Raw genomic sequence first — 19721 nt, 5'->3', positions numbered from 1 at the left:
TGGCAACCCTACTTAAGTGGGGAACTTTGACCAAAGAGATGCAGCAGAGGTGGATAAATTCTGCCTTTCCCCCAGATGGGCTGTTCCAAAGCGCAAGAATTCAGTGCAATAAGGCTTCCATGAAAATATTCTAAAAGACAGAGGAATTCACTGCACTTATTCCAGTGCAATAGCCAGCTCAGTGACACCTATGTTTGTGCTTCCTCCTCCACTGCCTGCCTCACTTTCATCTTTTTCTAACTTCTGCTTCCTGGAGATGATGCCCCCCTCCCTCCATTAAAGTGGCAGCAGGTGAGTGTTTGTTGTTGTTTGTTTGTGGCAGTCTTCAGGGAACCTAGGCTAGCACAGTAGTTTGGGTAGTGGATTCTTCAAATGGAAAATGAAACGTGAAATAAATGACGATTTTGACAAAATCCAGATTGGTTGGGAGCCCTGGAAGTGAATACATCTCCCAGGGACAGATTCACATTGATCAAATGTACAGATAGATTCTTAAATCAGAATAATAATGTATCACTACTGTGAGAAATATCAATATTCTGTAGGCAAGAATATCAGTATTGCCTTGACTAAGCATATTCTATGCTTGAATCTGTTCTAAGAATTCAAATTATAACTCAAGGGATGTTGGAATCTGTTATGGGCTGAATTGTATCCCCCTAAAATTCACAGGTTGACCCCCAGTATCTCTCTGACTGACTATATTTGGAGATAGGCCTTAATTACCTCTTTAAGGTAATTAAGGTAAAATGAGGCCATATGGGTCATGGGTAAAATGAGGTCATAATCCAATATGGCTGGCATTCTTATAAGAAAAGGAGATTAAGATATAGAGGGAAGACAAAAGGAGACGAGAGGCATCTACAAGCCAAGGAGAAAAGCTTCAGAATGAAGCCAATCTTGGACACCTTGATCTTGGATTTGTAACCTCCAGGCTGTGAGGAAATAAAATACCACCCAGTCTGTGGTATTTGTTCTGGCAGCACCAGCAAACTAATACAGGGTCCGGGGAATTAGAACCAGTCAAATTAGTTATAGAACTGGAATAATTAATGTCATTGGAAAAAACTTGTCTGGTTAATCCTGCTCCACAATAAAGACAGTTCTATCCTGGAGGTACTTCACTATAACCTCCCAACATGTAAACACAGTAAATCGTTATTAGTTCTAAAAGCTTGAGAACATTTTCATTTCACGGAACTATTCCCATGTCATGGAACTGAAGCTCTGGTTAGGTAAAAAGACACTCTTTATAAATTCATTTTATTTATTACCATTTATTTAGTTTATCCACTAAACATGAGTACCTCCTCCAGCTTCCTGATTAAAAATCACTTGCATTTTGGATTAGTAGTACACTTTGTATTAGAATGGTTGACTTCAGGGATGGCTGTTATTTTGCTTTGTTTTCAGTTCCATGTAGTTATTACTCCCAAATTTGCATTAGTGATTCTCTCAGAAAGAAGTAATTTTGTTCCTTTTTTAGGCGTTGTTTCTGTAACAATCAACCTGAAATAATTTTTAAAACACTAAGGTAGATTAAAGTCCAGCTTTATATGTATTTCTTCTGTTACATAATTCCCCTAAAGCTAACCTACTAAGACTATACTTTAATAACATTTCGTAAGTTCTGTAAAAATTCTGTTTAAAATTAATTACTCTGACTCAGAAAGGAATAACCTTTGCTTGAACATTTAGAATCTCGGCATGAGTTTAGAGACTACCAAATTTGTATGTAATCTAAAATACTTATTAGAAATGTTCCTAATTCATGGTAATGAATAATTATAATTTTACTAAACATTGCTAATTAGGCAAGTGTGTAAAGTATCAGGAAAAAAATCAGAAGGACAATATTTCTTAATATTACATTTATTTATGTTAAAAACATTTAATTTTGTTACTTTAAAAATTTTAAAAACTTAGTTAATCTTTAAGTTTACAGCTGCTTTTTTAAAAGAAATTGCAATTTGTAACTTAACAACTTAAGTTAGCAATTTGTAACTTAATGATAAATTCTGCAGACTTGCTATCAGATTGAAGCATTTTTGTTTTCTATGTATAATTCATTTCTCATGCATTACTATGAATTTAACTTTTTGTTGAAATAATTTACCATTTCAATAGTTGCTCATTTTCCCCTTATATCTTCCTATGATTGAGTCTCATAAAAATGTGTCCTGTGCTCTTAACTTACAGCCTTCAAAAAATCTATATTAAGAAGGATACATGATTAATGTTTAAACCTAAATCCTACCTATTTTAAACAGGAAAAAAGTCAAGGGTTTTTAAGTGCTAGAAAGGGGGAGTTCACGGGAGTTTTGCTAATTAAGCATTGGAAATTGGTACTCTGGATATAGGGCGGAATTAATGGATAAGTCTGTATACACATTGGTTAAAATAAAATAAAAATCCTATTGTTCATTCAGGAAGGTGTCTTCAGTAAAGTCAAGTGAGGAGAGTCTGACTTTCCAGTCACTGAGGTTTATGAAACCTTATCAGCTTCAACCTGTTGTGCTGAAACACAATAGTCAGTTCATATCTCCTAGGCAAACTGTTTTAAGTGGAAAATTTTCCTTTGCAATCCCTCCTATTTGGTTTTCCTCATCTTGAGATGCCAGGATACGCAGAAAAGATGATCAAATCATCCAGTTGTCAGCTCTCCACCACCATCTTGGTTTCGGGTGCCAGACTCACAGGATTCCATTGTCTTTATCCAAGGGGTTTCAGTTTCGTTTTGATGAGGTGTACTCACAATTATGGTATGTGCAACAGCAATTAAGGTCATGTTAATAATACACTTGACATACTCTTTGCTCTCTCCCTGGGTCATTGTAACCTGAGACCTACTGAACCCAACGCTAGGTGTAAGGCCTGAGAGGCCATCTAGAAATACCAATGGATAACTGTAAATAAAAAAGAAAAAGAAAAAAGAATGCTGCAGCCCAAGCAAGGGAGTTTCAAGAAGGGAAGAGTAGTCAACAGCGTAAAATACTACAGACAAGTACAGCAAGGATAAGGACAGGAAAGCGTCTGCAGGCTGCCCTGGGTCAGAGCAGTTTCAGAGGACTGAGAATGAGGAAAGTGGAAGAATGAATTGAAGTTAGGAAATAGAGACTGGAAATGCTCCAGTGCTCTTTCAAAGAAGCTTGGTTTCTTTGGCTATGATTTACATTAAATGCTGCCAGGCCATATCTAGTTTTTCCATTTCTTTTCATTTGAAGAACCAAGACTGGTGTCATTCAGTGTTTGGACTGGTTACAGAATCTTAGAAATCACTGATCAACTTGCTTATTCTACAAACAAGGAGAGAAACCCTGAGAAGCGAAGTGAAATTTATTTTCATGGAGGTTGTTATGTGTAATTTTTTAGTCTATAAATTTTATAGAAGATATAAGAACTCACATTTAAATCTTGAATTTCTGGAGGTTAAAACAAAGATGAAAAAGTTAAACCTTTAGGTTAAACCTAAAGGATTCTTAAATAAGGATTCTTAAATAACTTTTCACAGCCATGGTGTTTGGAGTGATTGAGTTATACTGATGATTATCACGAACAGCTTTCCATTCAAGTCTTCACCCTTCTTGTATTATGACTCAGGACACAGTGAATAGATAACACAACGATAATAAAGATAATGATAAACTTGACCATTTATATAGGTTGCTTATTATGTGTCAAGCACCACCGTACAAAAGTATCATCTTATTGGATCCTCTCACGGCAATCCTATTTCACAGATGACAAAAGGGGGGACGGGGAGAGGGCTTCCAGGGCTTAACTTGCTTTAGATTCAAGGATTTGATTCCACAGCCTTCTAACATTGTGTAAAATGCCTTGTTTGTTTACTTAACCAGTAGGGCCACTCAAGTACAGAAGAGGTAGTAGACTGGGAAATGCAGATGGCAGTGGTCACTTCTCTGGGGTGTGACTGCTCCGCTTCCAACACTATCCGTCGGTCATCCATCACTCAAACATGCTACAAACCTCACCCCTCCACCCACTCACGTCCGTTTTAAGAAGGCCCCGCACAACCTACCGAAACAGACATACATGGCGCTGAGGTCACATTGCCCTGGTCACGTACCGAGGTCTTCCCTCGCCTCCTAAGCGGCGGAAGCCGACCCGGCCACCCCACGCGTGGAGCTGCAGATGAGTGTTGGGGGTAGTTTGCATCCCGGGGCATCCAGAGGAGGCGGCGCTTTCGCCGCCTGCGGCCCCGCCCCTAGCAACGGCCTGGCTTGTGTTAGCAACCGGCGGGCAGGCGGCGGCGGATCGCAGCGCGTGGGCTGCGGCGGCGCGCCGAGAGTGGGGTCCGGGTGGCCGAGGCCACGGCAGGACCTCCGGGGCCTTTCTTTGACTCTCGCGGCTCCCAGGGGGGCCTTCCCTTTTCCGTGGCAGAGCTTCTCGGGGTCGCGCAGCTGCGGACACTGTAGGACCCAGGACCCCCAGCCCTCACTCGGCCGCCGCAGTCATGTCTGCACAGGAGGCGACCGCCCCGGCCCAGGACCCTGGCGGCAGGCCTAAGTCCAGCAGCCCGCGACAAATCCCGGTGGTCAGGGTGGTGACGGAGGACGAGGACGCTCAGGTAGGGGCAGGTGGATGTGCTTTGGAGGGTGTGGAGGGCGGGGGTAGGTTGAGATCAGGCCAGGGGCCGCAAGGGCCGAAATGGCCCGCGTGGAAACACCCGGAGCCCGCGGGCCCGGGGTCTCAGCCCAACGCCGATCCCTCCGAGGCCTGCGCCGCCTGCAGGCAGCGCCGCCTGTCGTCAGCCCACCTGTCTGGGGATTTGGGCCGCGAGTCCTCCCAGAGCGTCCTACCAAACCTACGCCGCTGGCGGGGCTTTTGCTGCTCGTCTCCGAAAAGCGTGACTACGCGGGGCCTGGGGACGGAGACGCTCTTCGCGCAAACAGGACTTGGACCCCTTTATTTGCACTGTGCTTTTGTATGTTAGATCCCTTTTGTCAAGGGATGTTCTCGACAGAGGCAGAAATCTGTCGGGTGTTGAAATTGGCTTTTCAAACCTGGACCGGGAGGGAAGGGGAAAATGCTGTGAAGATGAGAAATTAAGGATCGTCTTTTTTTTTTATATGACATCCGAAGCTGATTGTGGAGAGGGTCAGAGAGAACTGGCAGAGAAGAGAGTTGGTTTCTTGTGTTGTGCTCGTATTTGGTTTTCAGTTTACTTTTGTTATGAATACAAAATTGATTCTTTCGAGTTGGTCTGTGGAAAAAATTTCCCTTCGGAACCCTCGCTTGGATTTCCATTTGTGGCGGGGTGTTTAGAAGCTCCAAGTCGTTTGTTTCATGTTAGGGTCCCATGGCTCCTCCTTTGAGAGCCACGATCAAGCCCTAAAACGTGAATTCTATGGAGGAATCCAGCCCTGCCTCCTCGCACTAATGGCGTGGGGCCGCTATGGGAATTCCCGTGGAGACTTCACAAGTCTCAGGCTGCGTCAGGAACCCTGTCTTCTGGGTCCACGTCCTGGAACCTTGGACAGTTCCTTGGGAGTGGCTAGTTAGTTGGCTGGGGACCTCTTCTACAGCGGGAAGAGGGTTGAGCTCTCTGAGGATGGTCAGACACTTACAGTATCTGCGGAGCAACAGCACTTTTGCTTGAGGAGAAGCAGGGGGAATTGACCTAAACAGTTTTGTGGAAATATTCCAGCCCGGGTTGGGAGAAGAAGAGCTTTGAGGAACAGCAGCCCTCCACTCACAAGGCTGGCTGCAAAGGTCGCAAGACTTCCGCTGTTCTCCCAGGAACCGGGCAAATCTGGGAAGCAGGTGAATTTTGTATCTTATGGCTCTCATTCATTCTTCCTTTACTTGGTGCAAAAAAAAAAAAAAAGGTAGGCGTGGCAAGGGTATGCCAAGATGGGTGAGGCAAGCAAGCATGGGTTTAAAAAAAAAAAAAAAGAAACAGAAAAAAGACGAAATACTTTTAATAGGCCATGGCCAAAATGGTCCACAACATACCAAGTAAAGCAAAAGAAGTATACCTGTTTATATGTGCATTTTCTTCTTTCCCTTTTTCCTTTCATGCTTTTTTTCCTTTTCTTTCATTGCCACCTCTCCTTCCATGACCTAGGATTCTCTCCCAGGAAGAAATCAATTTGTATTCATTAAAGTTCCTACCTTGTTAATAATGACAAGAGAAAAATTCTGAGATATCCTGCATTCAATCCCATCAGGCCTGGGTAGTGAGAGAAAAAGGCAAGAGTAGTTAACCAGTTAGTAACTGAGGGCCAATTAACAAAAAAAAAAAAAATGTGTATTGGAGCTATGAATCCACCTCTGGGTGTCTTATTAGCTGACCGCTGGACCCACCGCTTCCTGCATATGCTCATGAACTTTCACAATTGTTGCTACCAATCAAATGTAGTAAATATTTCATAGAGATTGTGCACTTCTTATAGAACTGCCCCTACTTCATTCTTTCCCTGCTCCCCTTATCTGTACCCAATGTAAATTCTTTCAAAACAAGTTACATTTTTCTTCCACAAAACATAATGTCTAAAAGCTCTCCTCAACTCCAGGATGGTGGACAGGTTTGTCTTTCCTACCTAGCCCTGCTGCTGCTGGTTTAAATAGCATACCCCAGGACCTGGTCCTTCGTTTTCTTTTTTTTTTTTTTCTTTTTTTTTTTTTGGCTAGCTTATGGCTCAATAAATCCTTTCTTTTAGAAAGACTTTAAGTTGTGAAAGATTTTTTGTTTGTTTATCTACTTCAGGAGTATTGATATTTTATAAAGTATTAAAGAAAAAGGCAGTATCTACTAAAAGAAATGTAATAGAATAAAAACTTTAGAGCCGGGAGAAAGGATCACAGCCTTGCTGGGTTTTATTTGTTATTGATTTTACAAATGAGGACCTTGAGGCCTTGAGAAGTTAACTTAGCCTTATTCAGTTTCATTACTCAGAGCAGGGTCTAGTCCTCCTTGCTATCATTAAAATGGTAACTTTTAAAACCCCTACTGCCTCAAGCCAGTAGAGGAAAGACTGGTGGAACCCTAAATGTTTTCAGTCCTTTCAAACCATTCCACATTTGCAATCTCTTCCTCTGCCTACACTTGAGACACAGTATATATCCTAGCCACTAAAAGTGAGTGTGGATTCTACCTCAATTCTTTAAGCCAGCTCCATCATAGGTTTGAAACCACAAACTGTTTACCTTCATCTATCTTCTATGTATGTTAATGTTGTTCCTGTCATTCTAAAGACTCAGAAACCCTTTAGAGCAGTGCTTCTCAAATTGTAATGTGCATTTGTAGCACCTGAGGATTTTATTAAAATGCAGTTTCCAATTTTGTAGGTCTGTGGTAGAACCCTGGACTCTGCTTTTCTAACAGGATTCCAAGTGATGCCACTGTGACTGGATAGAGGACCCCACTTCCCACTCTGAGTAGCAATGCTAGTGTATTATGGCTACAGCGTGGTGTGAAGAGTGTTACAGAGTTTCACAACAACTAACTCCTGGAAAGTTGCAGGAGGTATTTTAATACGATTCAGATTATAAAACAAAATAAGCAATAACAATAAAAAAAAATTCCAGCTCTCCCCTCACCAGGTCAGATGAGTTGGTAAAAAACCAAGGGGTACCAAATGGGGCTCTACGAGAACTACTTGCTGTCCTTTCTTGTCACCACAGTGTCTCAGTCAGTCCCGGATTAATCTTTCCTCCTCCTAGTCAGGCCTTTGGTTTGCTCCTTTTCCTTTTCCCAATCTATTTTCCATAAATACCACGTTGTCATCTTCCTTTCTCCCTGAGTCCCACCCCTCTTTCTTTCGGGATTCCGCAGAATCTCCTTATTGCTTACTTCACCTAATACGTATGTATAATTACACTGGCCAAATCATTTAACCTGTCTAGTCCAGTTCCCTTTTCTATTATCAAACAAAAAAAACCATTCAGGGCCGAGAGCTTTTCTAAAAGAAAGGGCTTATTGAACCATATGCTCGCGAGCAAAGGACCAGGTCCTGGGGCAGGAAATGTAAACCACCGCTCATGACGGCAGGGAGTCCACCATCCCGGAGTGGATGGACTATTTTGTACATCGAGTAGGGCGGTGAAAGACGTAAGTTGTGTTGAAAGAATTTACATTGATAAAGGGGGTGGGAGAAGGTGAAGCAGGGCTAGTTCTGGGATAGGTGCATAGTCCGTAAGGGAGAAGTGTTTATTCCTTTGGATTGGTTGTGGGTAACAGTCCGGGAAGTTCATGAGCAAGCAAAGTAAGCAAGAAGGGAGGCCCCTGGTGGTCAGTGGCACCAGATTGTTCTCTTTACATAATCATGGAAACAGCCACCCGGAAGTTAGTTCAGAGTCCCAGCATCCATCCAGAAATGTAAGCAGTCTTGTTGGTTTTGCCCTGCAGTTGTTAGCTAATTAACATCTCTTTTCCTTCCACACTCTGGCCTGCTGCAATTAATTTAGGACATCGCAGACTTTTCTCCTCGTCACTGTAAAACCAGCCTGTCCTAGATGAGTGTTCTCCAAACCTGAGTGACCATCACACTCATCTCAGCTTTTTAAAAACACTGTACAGTACATACTACAGATCTACTGAATGGAGATGGAGCCTGGGACTCTTGAAAAACTCACTGAAGTGATTTTTAGCCTCAGAACCACTGTACAAATGATATCCAAGGTCTCTGCCATCCCTAAAATGCCTCAGCCCCACTTCTGTGTTCTGTTTTCAAGGTTTTCCAGTGCATAATCTGTACATTATCTGTTATGTATTCTGGGCCTAGTGCCAGCTTCATGAAGACAGAAATTTGTCTGTTGTTTTTAATGCAGTTCCCCCCATTTCCCCCACTATTCCTACCAGCAGCATCCAGCACAATACTTGGTACACAGAAGGTAAAGGAGTCCCTTTCCCTCTCTTCTGAATTTAAATCTTACCCCCTTCAAGTCCTGCCTCTGTAGCATACAGTACTCTCCCAATAGGAAGCACTCCCATTTATTTTCATCCTCACAGATCTTCTCTCATAAATGGGTATAGTCCTAGGTCTGAGTCACACAATTTTTCACCCAGTTATCACTTGTTTTATGTTGGTCACTGTTTCATTTATCTAAGTTTTGTCTCTCTCACTAGAATCAGGGTTCCTTAAGTGTAATATACTTTAATACTTACTAGTCATTCTCTCCTGGACTCTGAGCTCGGAGTGGAAATTTAAGTCCTCATAGTAGCTTGCAAAGCCTTCTGTGTTCCAGTCACACTGGCCTCCTAGCCTCTCCTCATCCATGCCAGGTGTACACCTGCCTTTGCACTTTGCCTTTGCACTTGCTGGGCCCGTTGTCTGAATGTTTTCCTCTTGCTATTCATGGCTTGTTGCCTTAGCTCCTTCGAGACTTGCTGAAATGTTACCCTCTCTGTGAGTCCTTTGCTGACTCGACCATCCTAACACTTTTCCTTTTCTCCAGATCATTACCATCTTGTGGTATGCTAGATAATTTACTGATTTTATCTCTCTCAAAGCATATGAATTCTTTCTGACAGCAGATTTTATGTGTTTTATTCAATATCATATCTTTAGTACCTAAAACAATGTCTAACACACTGTAAGCTCTTAATAAATATTTGCAGGAAAAAATATGGAATTGTGATTAGTTCATTTGCATAGGCATCATGGCTGAGCTTCCTTGCCCAAATTTGCCCTCCCTCTGAGAGCCTCCACAATCTGCTAGTTGATGTCATATCCCGCCACTGTCTGTAATATTGCCATGGACTGTGTCCTTAAAATTGTCTACCCCTGTTTTGGAGAAATTGCTAGAAATAACCTTTGTGGTCAATTGAGGAGTCAGGCAGAGAACTAAAATGCAAAGAACCGACATTCGTGCATCAGGCAGACCTGCTAGCCCATTTACTAGTTATGTGACTTTAACAAGTTAGGTCTCAGGGCCCCATTTTCATCAACAGATATAATAATGATACCTTTATATGGCAGATTTGAGGATTAGCTAAGATCTAAAGTGCCAGGCACATAAAAGGACCATAGTAAATGTTACCGTAGTTCCTTTCCCTATAACAAAATATCAAATGAGTAAGATTTCTCCCCTTTGAAAGCTCCCTTGGTAAAGTGGGAAAATAAGTTCATGCTATAACTTGAACTTGGAGGTATAATTTACTTCATAGCAGTTTATTAAACTTTTGATCTTAAAAAGGTTTTGTTAAATATTTTTACAATTTCTCTATCAACATCTTATGATAATAACAGCAATTATTTTGATATTTATATGTGTATGTTTTCTTTTGCTTTTACACTCTGCTTGTGTGATTTCATTACCCAAACTTTACCAGATATTTATCCTATGATTTAGACATCTCTGCCTCAAATTTAACTCATCGCCAACCTCAACACAAGCCTCTTCCTCCAGAATTCCCTGCCTCAGCCAGTGATGATGCCACCACTTGTATAATTCCTCCAGCCCAGGAGTCATCTTCACCTTTCTCTTCTCTTTCCCACCAAATCAAATCACTCATTAGGTGATTTGATTCTACCTCCTAGATGGTTTTCATTCCATCCGCTGTTGTCTAGCCCAGTTACCACTACCTTAATATCGGGGCCTCAAATTGCAGACTGCTCTCCTACCTCCAGTTCAGTCTCTACTCAGGAGACAAAATTATCTTTCTATTGTTACATTCCTCTGGCTAAAACCTGTGGCGATAAACGAAGACCACCCTAAATAGGAACCAACAGGCTATTTATTCAGAACTTGCTATAAAATGAGCGTTAGCCAGCATTACTTGCATTTGACAGAGACTCCAGGGCAGGCAGGCAGAGCTTTCCAGTGAAAAAAGCGAAGGAGTCTGGTGTGCTTTGGTTGGATGTGGTTGCCATGGGGAAGCTGGAGGTGAGCTAGCTAGGAACAGGGCATCCTGTGTCACGCATTTGGGAAGTATATTTGGCTTTTTCTGGGTCCCAAGTGGCAAATGGGGCAAAATTAGGGAGTCTGGCAATCGTTGACCTAGTCCTAATGTTTCTGAACCAACTGCTGCAGAAGATGTGGTTTGACTCTCTAGGTTGGTTGCTGCAGAGGTTGTAGGCTAGAGTTCTAGTGCCATATATAGTCTGGCTATTGTCTGTTTATATATCCAGTCTCTCAAACCATCCAATAGCTTATGAAGAACCTCAGCATAGCATACAAAGCCTTCTGAAAAATGGAGTTAATAATGGCACCTACATTATAGAATTTAATTAGTAGGTATGTGTAAAACAATTCCAACTGCACCTAGAAATAGACATTGTCTAGTAAGTTGTAGCTATCACCATCATTGTTATTATCAGTATTGTTATTCGTGATTTGACCTCTACTTGCCCTCAGCAGCAGCATCTGTAGCCACAATCCCCTGCACTCTCCTCTCCCAACATACCCGGTCACTCACAGATCCTCCAGATGCTATGTTTTCTCTGGCCACCAGGCCTTCACACGTGCTACTCCCTCTGCCTCCATATCTCAAACCTTCAGTTCATCTCACAAATCCTACTCACTCTCGCTTCTGGCTGCAGATTACTTCTTCTGGAAGCTGTTCCAGATTCCCTCCCCTGCTCCCCATGCCATTCTGTGTCCTTCCACCTCTTAGCATTCATGGAGCATTTTGTAGTGTGTCATCCGTATTACCTGCATCCCATGCTAGACTGACAGCTATTTGAGGTCAGGGCAAGATGTTTCCCACACCTAGCACAGTTTGTAAAACACAGAAGCTGTGTTATAAATATCTGTGAAAAGAGGTAAGGGCTAAGGGAGAGAAAAATCTTTAAAATATAATATATGCCAAGCAAGTAATATACAAAGTAACATGAAGAGATAATACAAGATAAATCTAACAGGAATCTATGCTTTAATCTTTACTACTCTCTGTTTCTTATAAGAGTTATGCCTGCTCATTGGGGGAGAAAAATCTGATAATACATATAGATATTAAAAAGAAAATCCTGCACTGACTCTTCATATCCTTTCCAACCCTCAAAGCCAATATGGCATAAAATCAGAAAATAAAAACTCACTATATGTATTTCTTCAAGAACACAGGAAGAAAAAAGAAAGAACTACTAAGATAGTGGCTGATGGCACTATTAAATACCCAAATCTTAAAAGGCAAAATTCTATTTACAATTTTTTTGGTCACAATAAATTTAATAATGTAAACAATTTAACAGTAAAATATAATAACTTTTAATGGTAACCATAGTATCAGATATAGTTAAATATTTACTACATCCTTTTTGATTGTTAATTTTTAAAGTAAAAATCATTTTGAATAAATAAACTCATTCCAGTACATGTTTTGCAAAGTCAAAGTTAAAATGCTTAACTGAAAATTGTTTTTGCAAGTCTTTTTAAGGTCAGAATACACGAGTTTGTAATTGTGAAAGGGAAGGAAATTCTAGATTTAACAGTCAATGGAATAATGACTATGTAAAAATAGGGAAATGTATGTATCATAGATTTAAAGATCAAAAAATACAATGGTGTTAACGCTAAGTGAAATTATATAAAGCATTTATACATGTAAATAGAACCAGAAAATAATACATAAAAATATATAAAACTAGAAAATAATATGTAAAAATATAAATAGGTGTATTTAGATGATAGGAATAAGTAGGATTTTTCTCCCTTTTATAGCATCATTACATCATCTTTCCAAACAGTTATTTTAAAGTAGAAGTAAGCACGAAAGCAGGCCCCCAAGGAGGAAGGAAGGAAACAAAGGAGATTAGGATAGCTTAACTCATATAATAGGAGAAAGCAATTTTGATATAACATTTGAATTAAAAAGAAAATGCCGTGCAACAAAGCATTAATCCCCAAGATAAATATAGCCAGAAACGCATTTAGAATTTAAAGATTTCTGTATCACCATAAATACTTAAACTTTGGATGATAGTACCACCTATTTCCTTCCCCACCATGCCAGGTGCAGTGTTTGGTGCTGCGGGTGCCAGAAAACAAAAGCCTTTGCCCTCAAGTGAACTTTGAGGCAGGGTGTGGTGGGGAATAAACACGCACATAAACCATTTTAGAACAATGTGATGCGAGTTGCGATGGATATGCACTTAGGGTGCTATGGAGCATGGAGGGGGGACATTTGTTCTGTCCTTTTTCATCCCTTGGGGAGATGACTCCTGAGCTATATCTTGAAGGACTGACCTGTGGGGGTTAACCAAGGAGAAGAATAGAATTGTAACAACATAAATGGAAATAAAGGAGGGAATGAGAGGCATTTGGTGGAGATTCATTGAATGATTCAGACGAGTTACGTTCAGATTTGAGTTTTATTACTCTGACCGTAGGATAGAAGACGACACTGCAAGGCACAAGAGTAGAGCCAGGGGGAACAGCAGGAAATCTTTGCAACTGAGTGAGAGATGAGAACTGAATGGGCTCAAAAAACACTAAAGATATAAAATCTGTAGAACTTGGAGTTTCCTGTTTGCTAATATGGATGACTGTAAGAGTGCTGGTACCAACTGAAAGAGGGGATACCTAATTCAGGAAGGCAATTTCCTACCTGTAGTTTAGCTGCTAGTTTTATGTGTATCTGCATAGGCAAATTCAGTGTAGTGTGTATACGCGTGAGATATAGAATATAATGAGATAAGTTTATTTTCCAAACCATGGAACTGCTGTTGTTATTCCAGATGTTCTCTTGGGCCTTTTGGGACTAGTGAAATTTAAAGACATTAGGATTATAAGATAATACTAGAATTTAAGAAGTTTTTTTTAACTCCAAAATTTATTTACACCTGTAACGTCTCATCTGCTTTTTATTCTCCCCCATCTTTTTTGTCATAATATTTTTAAAGTTACCAAGGGATGATATAAAAATAGTGTGTTTGATGTGATTTCTTGATTCTCATAATATAGAATACTAAGAGTTGTTTGTTTTTTAGGGTTCTTTAAAGCCCATGGACCTAAATCGTGTCATCAGACTCCTTGAAGAGACTGATAAAGTAAGCTTTGAGAGAAAATTTCTCTGCTCTATCACTTATAAACCGTGATTTCCCTGAAAGGTAACATGTATTTCCCCAAATATAAATCTCATTTCTCTCCTGTTGTTGAAAATATTTCAAATAGTATATGTCTTATATTCAAGGACTGTTTAAATTTAGTATGAATGTATTTAACCTGGTAGGGAGGCTGGAGGAGGAGAACAGATTAGGTTTCGTGGGGTGGATAAACCGATTGTGGAAGTAAAAAGAAGAAATCATAAGAGCAGAAAAAGACTCATCTAGCTTCTGTATTTGCTTGTTACCAAGTAGGATGTGGGGAACAAGGTAGAAAAAAATGTTTCATGATGTACTACTTAAATTTTTATGATATGGAATCAAAATATATATATATACACACTCATACATATTCAGAGGTAATTTATTTTGAGAAAAATCTTAGAATGTAATGGAAATAAAATTATTTTAGATACAAACCTCAAAATTGAGATTTCAGGCATTGGGAAAAGGTTAACAAATGCATATGCATACCTGCTCACACACCACACTCTCCTGACATTACCCAAGAATTGACTGAATGACTAAAAGCCAGCATATACTATAAAATTACTACAGGAGGAAGATGGCATATTTTTATTAAGTGGAAAATGGGCTGACCGTGGTAGAGCTAATCAGAATAGAACAATGTCCTGTGATTAGTAAGCACAAAAATTTAGTCATTGTTTTAACATTTTTCAGTCTCTACATTTTTACACAGAAAGAAGAAAAACCAATAAAAATAATGACTCTATAGGAATAATTTACCTTTTACTGACTATGTTTGTTGTGAAAGTTATTTTTTGTTGTGAATATATCTGCATTTTTTAAAAAAGAAAACCCAACTACGTATAACTCCTACTAGTTGTTAAATAAGGATAGGCAAAAAAAGAAAAAATAAGTGTGTGGGGGGATGAAAGTATAGAAAAAGTCACACACAGCTTCTTACAGGCAATTTAAGATTAAAAAGACAGACGTGATTCAGTCATGAAAACACATCACTGTAGAGGTTAATCTTGTTTTAATTGGCTGAAGATGTTTGGCTTATGCCTGTACTCTGGGCATATTTTAAAGGTTAAAATACAATTTCTGGAATCAGATTGCCAAATGTGACTCCTGATACCACCACTTGTTATCTGTGATTTTAGACAGATTAGTGTTTCAGCTTGAGTTTCCTATTCTGGAAAAGAAGAATAATAGTACCTTCCTAATATGGCTGTTTTGAAGATTGATAGGTGTGTATAGTGCCTAAATGGTACATGGCATAGAAAAATACTCAACATACTTTGGGTATTCTTAACATTATTTCTGGAAACAAATACTGCTCTTATATTAACCTAGTTTTAATTCTCAATTTCTTAATCAAAATTAAATGGTAGCTTATTCTTACCTTCACTGTTTCAGGAAACGTTTTATAAACCTTACACTATAACACAGTAATTTAAGCATTTCTTAATAATTTTGATGTGCCTACTTTCTTTTTATAGTAGAAATTTTAAAATCTCAACAGTTTTAATAGCACCAAAGAACTAAAATAGATCATTTATTTTAGGGTGACTTAGAAGACAAACAACTTAAATCTGTCAAGAAACTGATGCAATATTACCAGAATGGACTTGTATCCTTTTTATCTACATACATATATATATATATATACAAATTATGAAATTTGTTTATGTCCCAATTGGGTTTTTTGAATAGATGAAATAAAAGGTGCTTTTACCGGAAGATCTAGAGATGGTACATTTTGTTTTCATACTAGTTTTAAATGAAATAAAATCTTAACCTATTTAAACCTTAAAAACAAGAAAATGAACCTGAGTAATGTTAATAAAGTAATGCAGAAAAGTAAGATAGGTTTGGATTGCTCATTCCAAACCAGTTAATGTTTCATGTTGGGTGGGTGGGGATGAAGGATATAATTGAGCCATTAAGTTAATTTTTTTCAATGTGTTATTACTCATAGCCAATAAGTTATTGATCAGCTGAATCTGTGGCATAGTAGTTGGTAGTCAAATTCTAAACAGTAGGAGAAGTTAAGAGAGGAGAAAAAAATATTTTAAATAACAGTTTACTAAGACAAAAAGTGAATAATGTTCCTTAAAAAAATATGGTTCTAAGTTTTCCTCTTTAGACTTCAAAATTATTATAATTAAAATAATGTCAACCCCATTTAACAAAATGGTAATTCTATAGACTTTCTTGGCAGATGTGCTATAAAGAATATGTTAATAAAAAGATTAATCTTAATTTTCTTTCTTAACTAAAAATATTAAAGCCCCTAAGGGATTTAGCACAGATATTTAAAATTCTGAATCTGTGTGCAGGAAAAATTGAGCACCAACCCCATTTTATAGAATCTGTATATAATATCCTAAAAGTATGTAGGTAAGTTGTTTTTCTTTAACTTTATTTTACATTGGCTTGCAGTATTTTTAATGTTTTATTTTGTATTGCAAAGATATTATGCATTATGGTGTAGCAAAATGGTACAGCACTCAACAAAACACTTGATCACTTGATTCTAGCAGTTGGTGTTGTGAAGGTCATAAATTTTGTAGTCTGGGATTGTAGCCACGAGAGATTAAACTGTAAGTATATTAAAATGTGTTCTCATAATAAGTTGCTGTCACGTGAACGACAAATGTGAGATGAAACCAAGAAATTGTCATATTTTTAGAGAATCCTTGATATAGCCTTATTACTTTCAGGCCAGTTTCTTTCTCTATCTTTAGAAAATTTAACTTAAAGATATATTAGGGTCTGTGTCATGTTTTATTTGATTTTCCAAATATGAATATGAATTAAGAATGTCAAATTATTTTTGATATATATGTTTTAATGTTAATTCAAGGTCAGAATTTAAAAAGTAGTATGTCCCACCCTCTGTACTATTGTTTCTCCAACCGTTTGGGGGAACTAGGAATATCTTTTGCTTCCTTGCTGCCACATAGTGGCTAATCAAGATATATATTAATAATCTGTTTTTAGTTTTCAGTATAATATAGTAGAAGAAATTTCTTAAAGCAGGAATAAACTTTTCTGACAATTTAACCTAATAAACCTTTCTACCAATTTAGCTTTTTAATTAGTGTTTTTCTTTTAATAGGTAAATATTAGCAAGACTGTAAGTTTTAACTCTGCCATCTAGATTTAGCAGCAATAATATTTAAAATTTTGTAACTACTTTAATTTTTTTGACATCTGAACAAAATAGTCAAAAATAATTTATTGAATGCCTTTACCATGCCTTACTTTTTTATAGTGACCATGAAAAATAAAGAAATTATTGTTCAGGTGCTTTCAAGGAAATTTAATGTACTAATTGGAAGTTGTTGTTATTATACTGATGTGAGATTATGTATGTTAAAGCATTTTCAAATTTGAGGCTGTGCAAGTCGTAGGACCCCAGGTTCATAAGCATTGCTATGAACATCAATGCTCCCACAGAGCTCCACCAAAAACTGGTTCTGTTTGAAAGCTGTGATTAAATGTTTCACTGCAGAATATGACAGATCTTTTCAATACTCTTCACTTTCCTTTGTATTTCATAATTATTCATATTATTATATTTCTTTTTTTTTTCTACTCTCTTAATTTCTGTTTTCGTCTTGCGTTTCTCCAGACTTCACCTTCACTTGATTCTCTTTTCAAGACATTTTTGGGAGATAAAAGCATTGAAAATTTAAAAAAAGAATAAAGCCTTACTTTTTTGGCCTTTGACTAGTATGCTTTTCTCACTGCATCAGAAATAAAATGCCTTTTTTTCGGTAACCTTTTTTGGTAGAAAATTCTTCTGATGCTTTATCGTTTAGGTTGTTTAGTAGAAAACAAAAAAGTTTAAGGACAAATAGAACTAGTTTTAGAGTTCTTCAGATTAGAGGTTTAACAATGCGCTGAATAACAAGTGATAAGTTATTTGTTTCAAATGATAAATCCTAACAACACTAGAAACAAACCTCTGTAGCATTTATAAAATTGTCCTTTTCATAGCTTGCCCTTGAAATATCTTAAATATATATATACATATATACATCCACAAGTGAGATAGTTCTAAATGCCATTTTTCAACCACTTGGTTAATTTTTCTTGAAAAACATTAATTAAAAGTCCTATAATAGGATATACTTTTAAATAAGTAATACAAGAGGTTCAAATTTTGAACTCAAGAAATACCAAAATAGTTTATGTTTTGTATTTAAGAAATAACTTTTATCTCTCCTTTGACATTTAAACTAATGACCTAGGTTCGAGTGCCTTGTCTTTTATGATTTATAAATAAAGTATTTTCAAATCACTTTGGTTATAGTGGCTGTGAAATGCAATTATAATACAATTAATGTTTGTTAACTTGGATTCTTTAGTGTATATCTGTATAACAAAAAGTATATCTGTTATTTTTGTGGACAGTAACTGATCCAGTTAATAAGGAAATGTCACTGACCTTTAAGAACAAATAGACCATTGAACTATTAACTAGAGTTTCAAAAACTTCAGAAAAAGGCCTTGAACAGCTTTTAAATTATGGTAAACCTAGATCTGTGATTTGTATCAGATTATCTAATGTTGTACTAATTTTGGTAAAAGTTAGCTATAATCCCTTATTATTTTGCCCTCAGAGAGAAAGAGAATCAATTTTTAAGTTTTTTATTTATGCTGTATTCCAAGATGGCCTTCTTAACCCTTGCCTTTTATGTCCTTCTCTCTTCATTTTTATTCACTTTATTTTCTTTTTGGTCAGTTAAAGACACAAAAATTTTTTTGCTAGTTACCAATTCCTAGGGCTAAAGTATAGCATATTATTCTCATTTTATTCGTTAGAAAGGATATTTCCCCCTACTTTGCAAATGATGCTTCAATTAAGGACTTCATTAAACATAACTCATACATTCTTCATTCTTATCGAAGCTTGCCGTTTTTGAAAAAAAAGGTATCGGATGAAATAACATATGCTGAAGATACTGCTAACTCAATCGCACTTCTGGGTAAGTTACGATTTCCTTAAGATAGAGGAGTAACAAGCACTACCGACAAGAAAGAAATATCTCTTTCACTAAGTTTCATTAGGAGTTCACTAGGAGTCCTCCAAATCTAGGCTCTTTTCTTGTTTTCTGGCTGGGAATTAATCATAGTGTGCTTGGTGATAATTTCTGTATTGTTTTCCACTCGGGTGTTTCGTGATACCAACACGATTCTGTGTTTCTTAAGTATAAAGACTGGCAGATACTTTCGTATGCTTATTTGTCTTGATGTTATTCAGTTTGTGTTATTTAGACGTATTTGACCCTTTCAGTAATCACAAAATGTTTTCAACTTTGAACTCTAATAATTGCCAGAATCATTGAGAACCGGTGTTCAATAAATACATCTAAAATTTAAAATAAAATCATAAAATGGCAGAACATTAAGAACTTTAGCATAATATACAGAAAGATGAACGTGCCTATGTTTTGTATTCAAAAATATGAGGAAACAAAAAACAGCAGGTGTTTGTATTTCAGTTATTGCTTAATTTTCTAGAGAAAGAAAATAATAATTTTCTAGAGAATGAGATCATACACTAGTGCCTTGAATCTGCCCTTGAGACAAGACGGCATGTTCCCAAAACAATCCTACATTAAATTTCTACTTATTAATTTGGTTTTTCGTTCATATATGAGAAATAAAAGATACACAATTGGCCTGACAAATAAAAAATAAGTATTTACGGAATACTTATGTTCCCAGCATTAT

The 19721-nt window shown here is 37.7% G+C and overlaps 1 protein-coding gene across 5 annotated transcripts in view; it reads left to right on the top strand.

The window, feature by feature from the left end:
• Window positions 1-4258: 4258 nt before the first annotated feature.
• Window positions 4259-19721, top strand: part of CFAP69 (cilia and flagella associated protein 69) — a 65689-nt gene continuing 50226 nt past the window's right edge. For 2 of the 5 annotated variants that reach the window (XM_081079200.1, XM_081079201.1), the window contains exons 1-5: window positions 4270-4588; window positions 13896-13955; window positions 15541-15606; window positions 16267-16376; window positions 18897-18973. In XM_081079200.1, coding sequence (XP_080935326.1) covers window positions 4475-4588; window positions 13896-13955; window positions 15541-15606; window positions 16267-16376; window positions 18897-18973 — 427 coding nt within the window. In that variant the 5' untranslated portion in view covers window positions 4270-4474. Of the gene's footprint in view, window positions 4589-5668; window positions 5785-13895; window positions 13956-15540; window positions 15607-16266; window positions 16377-18896; window positions 18974-19721 lie in introns of all 5 variants that reach the window. The other 3 variants (XM_081079199.1, XM_081079202.1, XM_081079198.1) reach the window with 3 other exon arrangements.

Source organism: Rhinolophus hipposideros (genome assembly GCF_964194185.1).
Source record: "Rhinolophus hipposideros genome assembly, chromosome: 18".
NCBI classification, from domain to species: Eukaryota; Metazoa; Chordata; class Mammalia; order Chiroptera; family Rhinolophidae; genus Rhinolophus; species Rhinolophus hipposideros.
Note: the sequence above shows the minus strand (reverse complement) of the source record. Positions and strands in the feature narration are given on the sequence as shown.